At 41.4% G+C, this 8,492-nt stretch overlaps 1 protein-coding gene across 1 annotated transcript in view; it reads right to left on the bottom strand.

Annotated features, from left to right (window-relative positions):
• Positions 1-271: 271 nt before the first annotated feature.
• Positions 272-8,492, bottom strand: part of LOC133569297 (cadherin-10-like) — a 96,832-nt gene continuing 88,611 nt past the window's right edge. Inside the window, exon 12 of the mRNA XM_061921525.1 lies at positions 272-4,635. Coding sequence (XP_061777509.1) covers positions 4,145-4,635 — 491 coding nt within the window. The 3' untranslated portion in view covers positions 272-4,144. The remainder of the gene's footprint in view (positions 4,636-8,492) is intronic.

The raw sequence follows: 8,492 nt of genomic DNA, 5'->3' as shown, positions 1-8,492 counted from the left end.
TCATGTTTTATTCCATGTGACATGCATACGGCTTTCTCACATCAAACAAGACATGTTCTACTCAGTCACGTGGCGAGTCCGGTGAGTGGTCTTCGCTGCCGAGATGGAAACCCCGAGGAGGGAGGCAGTTTCATTCCCTTTAAAGTTCACCACTGGCCACCGAGATCCAATTAGTCGCAACTACCGAGTACGACCTTATTAAGGCTTATCGTCACAGGAATAAACACTCCTCAAAGACCTAAAACCAGGTCATTTTTTTTTTTTTCCACATTTTATTATAAAAATAAGTATAAAAATATAAATATAAAACAATGTGACTCGGCATTCAAGCAGCATGAATCCAGTGTTGGCCTACAACGTACACGTTTTTTTTTTTTTTTCCGGTTACATGTTTCACGCCTACGTGATGAAATGGACACCAGTGTGACAAAAGGGAACCGCACCGACCATTCACGCGGACATTTGCTTGTCAGACAAATAATAGCAAATAGTATATAGAACAGGGGTCGGGAACCTTTTTGGCCATGAAAGACAACTGTCAAGTTCAAACACTGACGACATGTATTAAACAGACAAGAAGCAAGGAATTAAACAGAGACGGGATTCAATTTAGCTCAATGAGGAAAAATCCGCAGACCAGGGGTGTCCAAACTTTTTCCACAGAGGGCCGCAAACGGAAAAATTTAAGCATGCGGGGCGATTTTCATATTTTTCATTTTCAAACCATAAAATATATGGCTTTTTGTTTTTTTAATCCTTAGGGCTCCTGGGGAGCATAGAGGGTCTCAGTCACTAAAATGTTAAAAATAAGTAATATTATTATTATTTATTTAATGCTTACAGTAAATCTCTATATCAACTTGATATAGAGATTTATAACCGGCATAGCTCGGTTGGTAGAGTGGCCGTGCCAGCAACTTGAGGGTTGCAGGTTCGATTCCCGCCTCTGACATCCTAGTCGCTGCCGTTGTGTCCTTGGGCAAGACACTTTACCCACCTGCTCCCAGTGCCACCCACACTGGTTTAAATGTAACTTAGATATTGGGTTTCACTATGTAAAGTGCTTTGAGTCACTAGAGAAAAGCGCTATATAAATATAATTCAATTCACACTTCACATATAAAGTAAAACAAATAAGGTTTTATGCATTTTCTGTCAAAGACAACTTTGTTTTTTATAGTAAAACTGAAATGTGCAGTATTTAAATAGATAGTACTTTATTGATTCCTTCAGGAGAGTTCCTTTATATAGCAATTGAAGCCCTCAAAGATCAATTATTCAAGAAACCATTGATTTTAATTATCTAATATTTTTGAGTAATCACAGTGAAAAGTAAAATAAAATCCGACTAAATATGTTTGAGATCCGAAAGGCTCCCCACTCAAAAAGTGATGCATTTTTATTATCATTATTATTTATACTTTTAACAATTACATTTCAAGATGAACTTCCGATGTGTCTGTCGATTTAAAGTTTGAACTATTTTGTTTGTTTTGTGCTCTTTTGTCAAAACTTTGATGTTTTTATATGGCAACCACACAACATATGCGATATTTTTTCCACATAAAACATTTTAAAGTGATAATTTTTAAGTAATAATAATTCATTATAGTATAGGTTTTTTTTGTCCTTTTTTTTTTTTTTTAATTTTTTAAGCAATGGAAAAAAAAATAAAGACAACATTGCCACTTTTTCTCATTAGATTTCACCTCATTCCACTTTTTTTAAATGTTTTATTTTTTTTATTTTTGCAATACTGTCATTTTTGCAATTCTTGCAGAATGTGTGGCGGGCCGGTAAAAGATTAGCTGTGGGCCGCAAATGGCCCCCGGGCCGCACCTTGGACACCCCTGCTGTAGACTCTTGTACAGTGTCGTCCAACGCTCTGACGCGAGATTTCTACGCCTCCTCTTTCATTTGGACTTTCCCAGATTACAACAACTAAATGCATGCATCCCTTATTCCAGGGGTCACCAACGCGGTGCCCGTAAGGACCAGATGTGTCGCCCGCTGGTCTGTTCTAAAAATAGCTCAAATAGCAGCACTTACCAGTGAGCTGCCTCTATTTTTTTAATTTTATTTATTTACTAGCAAGCTGGTCTCGCTTTGCTCGACATTTTTAATTCTAAGAGAGATAAAACTCAAATAGAATTTGAAAATCCAAGAAAATATTTTAAAGACTTGGTCTTGACTTGTTTAATTAAATTATTTTTATTCATTTTTTTACTTTGCTTCTTATAACTGTCAGAAAGACAATTTCAGAGAAAAAATACAAACATAAAAAATATTTTTGGAATTTTAAACACACACCTTTTTACCTTTTAAATTCCTTACTCTTCTTTCCTGACAATTTAAATCAATGTTTAAGTATTTTTTCATTTTTTTATTGTAAAGAATAATAAATAAATTTCAATTTGATTCTTCATTCATTTTTGCTTCTGTTTTTTTGATGAAGAATATTTGTGAAATATTTCTTCAAACTTATTGTGATTAAAATAAAATAAAAATATTCGGGCAAATCTAGAAAATCTGTAGAATCCAATTTAAATCTTATTTCAAAGTCTTTTGAATTTATTTTTTACATTTTTGTTCTGGAAAATCTAGAACAAATAATGATTTGTCTTTGTTAGAAATATAGCTTGGTCCAATTTGTTATATATTCTAACAAAGTGCAGATTGGATTTTAACCTATTTAAAACATGTCATCAAAATTCTAAAATTAATTTTAAAAGGAGAAAAATGACTATTAATGTTCCATAAATTATTTTAATTTTTTCAAAAATATTGGAACTAGCAATTTTTTATTTTTTATTTTCAGTTGAATTTTGAATTTTAAAGAGTCGAAATTGAAGATAAACCATGTTTAAAAATTGATTTTTCATTTTTTTTGTGTTTTCTCCTGTTTTAAACCGTTCAATTGAGCGTTTTTTTTTCATCATTTATTCTCTACAAAAAACCTTCCGTAAAAGGACTATATATATATATATATATATATATATCTCTTTCGATATATATTTATTGTGAGAAATCATTAAGATGATCAGTGTTTCCACAAACATAAATATCATTAATTATTAATAATAACATAGAGTTAAAGGTAAATTGAGCAAATTAGCTATTTATGGCAATTTATTTAAGTGTGTATCAAACTGGTAGCCTTTCACATTAATCAGTACCCAAGAAGTAGCTCTTGGTTTCAAAAAGTTTGGTGACCCCTGATCTAAAAGATGCATAACGTAACCCCAGCCTCTACTATAGCGTCTATTCTATGCGCCTTATAATGCGGTGCGCCTTATATATGAACAACGTTTTAAAATAGGAAGTTCATTGAAGGTGCGCCTTATAGTCCGGTGCGCCTTATAATGCGGAAAATACGGTATTAAACAGACAAGAAGCATGGAATTAAACAGAGACTGGATTAAATTTAGCTCAATGAGGAGAAACACGTAGACTCTTGTACTGTGAGAAAATTCTATGTTGGACTTTTCCATATTAGAACAACTAAATGCGTGCATCCCTTATTCTTTTTGATACCATTGTTATTCCGAAGCTAGCCAATAATAACAGGTGTGGTAGAAACGGACGGATGGATTCAAATGCGTGAGAATGCATTATTTTTAACACCGTGATTACCGGAGGAATTATTCAACACTTATCGTGTTGGGCGACGTCAGCTAAGATTTATCTGAGAGCCAGATGCAGTCATCAAAAGAGCCACATCTGGCTCGAGAGCCATAGGTTCCCTACCCCTGATATAGAATGTTGAAAAAAACAAAACTTTTGTACAGTATTCAATGGAACGGGTGGGGAACGCCGCCCCGTTAAAAAAAACACCCACAATCCAATGCTATGAAACATTGATAGTATACAATACTGCTATCTCTCTGCTCAAATACAAAACACATTTCCACGCCATTGTTCACAAAAAAAGTCCTAAAAGGCATCTTTACTTATGACCAAAAAAAACAAAAAAAGTTCCTCCCAAGGTCTCCGGCGGATGGTGGCGACCTCGAGAACCAGACATGAACGGATAGATAGTTTGATACATAGGTAGTTGCTAGTTAGACAAATAGGGGTCTGGCTACCTTCTAGGTATCTCAGTCCGGGATATACCGTCTAGGTATCTCGGTCCGGGATATACCGTCTAGGTATTCCGGTCCGGGCTTCTCCCGATGTACATCTCCGCCAGCTTCTTGAACTGCGGCCCCCAGCTGCTGAGGTAATCGTACTCCTGGTCGCCCTCGGTGGCGGCCGACTCCAACGAGCTGAGAGATTCCGCCAGCGAGCCGCTGCCCTCGTAGGCGTACGTGGCCAGGGAGTCATAGGGCGGCGCCGTGGGGTCGGAGTCGTTCTCTTGAAGCCTCCCGTTAATGAAGTCCCGGACGTCGGCGTTATCCTTTATGGGCGATGTCCTCCGGAAGGAAAAGAGCATTTCGGGTATGATGTCCCGGCGCAGCTTGTTGGCGTCCATCACCTCGGGGTTGCGCAGCGTCCCGATGTCGAAGGCCTGCGTGTCCTCCTCGCCGCCGCCCTCGTCGTTGTAGCTGACCACGTTGTCTCGGACGTCGTCTTTGGAGATGATCAGCGGCTCTTTCTTCCGCTGCCTTCTCAGGGCGGCAAACAACACCACGATCACTGCACAAAAAAACAAAAAAAACGAGGAAGGTGAGAGGATGGCGTAAGCCCGGGGTCTCAGACTTTATTTTGCGGCCCCCACCTTAATATGAACGTTTATTGTTAAGTTTTATATGAATGGCGCTTGACAGCGTTGTGTTATTTGGGTCCTAAATGGCTCTTTCAAGGTTCCGGTGTTAAGGTTTAAACAGGGGGAGATGACGGCAGACTGACACCAGGTGGCAGTAATGTCCAAATATATATATATATATATATATATATATATATATATATATATATATATATATATATATAAACCATATCTATATATATAAAAATACAACAATATAACTATGGAAATGGAGTGTGAACGAGATCGAAGAGTGTGTATGGTGTAAGGCTATGTGCAGGATTTAACTGGAGGGATTTTACCGTAAGTGTTGGAGGTGCGTGTTGAGGGAAGTGGTGCAGTCCGACAAGGGCAAGAAAGGCAGGGTAGTCAAGGGGCAGAAGCGGGTTCGAGAGGCAGGAGTGAGTCGTCGTTGTCCGGGGCGAGCGAGGAGTCAAAAACACGGAAGCACGAGGAAGACAGGGAAGATCCGGAAGCACACGACACACCGCCTGACTCGGGGATGAACACAGGGAAGGTACGGAAGGCTATATTCCGGCGCCGGCATGCTAAGTTGTTCAGGCTTATGAAGGCAGGTCCTTCATTATTGGCAGGTGTGGTGATTGTGGGTGAAGGAATACAGCTGGCGGCCACTGCAGGGCGCGTCCCTGGGCGTGTCCTGTGGTGCGCTCAATGGCAAGGGTCTGAGTCGTAACATCCGGGTTGCCTACCCCTGCGTTAATGGAAAAGCGGCAAATGAGTGAAAGCGAAAGAAACATTGCCATGGAGACGAGGGTTTTCTTACGCGGCTGGCTGCAGTCACACCGCGAGACCTGTCTGTCAGTAATAACAGTCCCCGATAACCTGGACCAATTCAAACCGTTATTTTTTTTTGTTTGTTTGTTTAATTTGCATTGCCTCACACGATGAACACTACATATACAAACCCTGTTTCCATATGAGTTGGGAAATTGTATTAGATGTAAATATAAACGGAATGCAAATAGTTTTCAACCCATATTCAGTTGAATATGCTACAAAGACAACATATTTGATGTTCAAACTGATAAAAAAAATTTTGGGGGGCAAATAATCATTTACTTTAGAATTTGATGCTAGCAACATGTGACAAAGAAATTGGGAAAGGTGGCAATAAATACTGATAAAGCTCATCAAACACTTATTTGGAACATCCCACAGGTGTACAGGCTAATTGGGAACAGGTGGGTGCCATGATTGGGTATAAAAACAGCTTCCCAAAAAATTCTCAGTCTTTCACAAGAAAGGATAAGGTCACCCCTTTGTCCACAACTGCGTGAGCAAATAGTCAAACAGTTTAAGAACAACATTTCTCAAAGTAAAATTTCAAGAAATTTAGGGATTTCAACATCTACGGTCCATAATATCATCAAAAGGTTCAGAGAAAATGGAGAAATCACTCCACGTAAGCGGCATGGCCAGAAAGCAACATTGAATGACCGTGACCTTCGATCCCTCAGACGGCACTGTATCAAAAACCGACATCAATCTCTAAAGGATATCACCACATGGGCTAAGGGACATTACAAAAAACCACAGTCACTAAACAGAGTTTGTCGCTACATCTGTAAGTGCAAGTTAAAGCTCTACTATGCAAAGCGAAAGCCATTTATCAACAACATCCAGAAACGCCGCCGGCTTCTCTGGGCCCTAGATCATCTAAGATGGACTGATGCAAAGTGGAAAAATGTTCTGTGGTCTGACGAGTCCACATTTCAATTTTTGGGGGAAATATTCCACATCGTGCCATCTGGACCAAAGGGGAAGCGAACCATCCAGACTGTTATCGACGCAAAGTTCAAAAGCCAGCATCTGTGATGGTATGAGGCTGCATTAGTGCCCAAGGCATGGGTAACTTACACATCCGTGAAGGCACCATTAATGCTGAAAGGTACATACAGGTGTTGGAACAACATATGCTGCCATCTAAGCGCCGTCTTTTTCATGGACGCCCCTGTTTATTTCAGCAAGACAATGCCAAGCCACATTCAGCACAAGTTACAACAGCGTGGCTTGGTAAAAAAAAGAGTGCGGGTACTTTCCTGGCCCGCCAGCAGTCCAGACCTGTCTCCCATGGAAAATGTGTGGTGCATTATGAAGCGTAAAACACGACAGCGGAGACCCCGGACTGTTGAACGACTGAATCTCTACATAAGACAAGAATGGGAAAGAATTCCACTTTCAAAGCTTCAACAATTAGTTTCCTCAGTTCCCAAACATTTATTGAGTGTTGTTAAAAGAAAAGGTGATGTAACACAGTGGTGAACATGCCCTTTCCCAACTACTTTGGCACGTGTTGCAGCCATGAAATTCTAAGTTAATTCTTATTTGCAAAAAAAAACAAAAGTTTGTGAGTTTGAACATCAAATATCTTGTCTTTGTAGTGCATTTAATTGAATATGGGTTGAAAAGGATTTGCAAATCATTGTATTCTTTTCATATTTACATCTAACACAATTTCCCAACTTATATAAAAACAGGGTTTGTTTCTATACGTCACTTTTTTGCGCTCGCTATCCCGGTACTTTCCCGGCTATTACCTGCCGACCGTCCTGTTGCTGTAGGGAGGAAAAGCGGAACGACACACATTGCGGAAATAACATTTTTCTTCGTGCGTCGGCTAAATACAAATATATCCCACAGCCCCAAACATGTCTTTTTCAAATCCATCCATCCATCTTCATCCGCTTATCCGAGGTCGGGTCGCGGGGGCAACAGCCTAAGCAGGGAAACCCAGACTTCCCTTTCCCCAGCCACTTTGTCTAGCTCTTCCCGGGGGATCCCGAGGCGTTCCCAGGCCAGCCGGGAGACATAGTCTTCCCAACGTGTCCTGGGTCTTCCCCGTGGCCTCCTACCGGTTGGATGTGCCCTAAAGACCGCCTTAGGGAGGCGTTTGGGTGGCATCCTGACCAGATGCCCGAACCACCTCATCTGGCTCATCTCGATGTGAAGGAGCAGCGGCTTTACTTTGAGTTCCTCCCGGATGGCAGAGCTTCTCACCCTATCTCTAAGGGAGAGCCCCGCCACACGGCGGAGGAAACTCATTTCGGCCGCTTGTACCCGTGATCTTATCCTTTCGGTCATGACCCAAAGCTCGTGACCATAGGTGAGGACGGGAACGTAGATCGACCGGTAAATTGAGAGCTTTGCCTTCCGGCTCAGCTCCTTCTTCATCACAACGGATCGGTACAACGTCCGCATTACTGAAGACGCCGCACCGATCCGCCTGTCGATCTCACGATCCACTCTTCCCTCACTCGTGAACAAGACTCCTAGGTACTTGAACTCCTCCACTTGGGGCAGGGTCTCCTCCCCAACCCGGAGATGGCATTCCACCCTTTTCCGGGCGAGAACCATGGACTCGGACTTGGAGGTGCTGATTCTCATTCCGGTCGCTTCACACTCGGCTGCGAACCGATCCAGTGAGAGCTGAAGATCCCGGTCAGATGAAGCCATCAGGACCACATCATCTGCAAAAAGCAGAGACCTAATCCTGCGGTCACCAAACCGGAACCGGAACCCCTCAACGCCTTGACTGCACCTAGAAATTCTGTCCATAAAAGTTATGAACAGAATCGGTGACAAAGGACAGCCTTGGCGGAGTCCAAACCTCACTGGAAATGTGTTCGACTTACTGCCGGCAATGCGGACCAAGCTCTGGCACTGATCGTACAGGGAGCGGACCGCCACAATAAGACAGTCCAGTACCCCATACTCTCTGAGCACTCCC

The sequence above is a fragment of the Nerophis ophidion genome, linkage group LG15 (assembly GCF_033978795.1).
Source record: "Nerophis ophidion isolate RoL-2023_Sa linkage group LG15, RoL_Noph_v1.0, whole genome shotgun sequence".
Taxonomy (NCBI): Eukaryota; Metazoa; Chordata; class Actinopteri; order Syngnathiformes; family Syngnathidae; genus Nerophis; species Nerophis ophidion.
The sequence above is the reverse complement of the archived record's forward strand: the minus strand, read 5'-3'. Positions and strand labels throughout refer to the sequence as shown.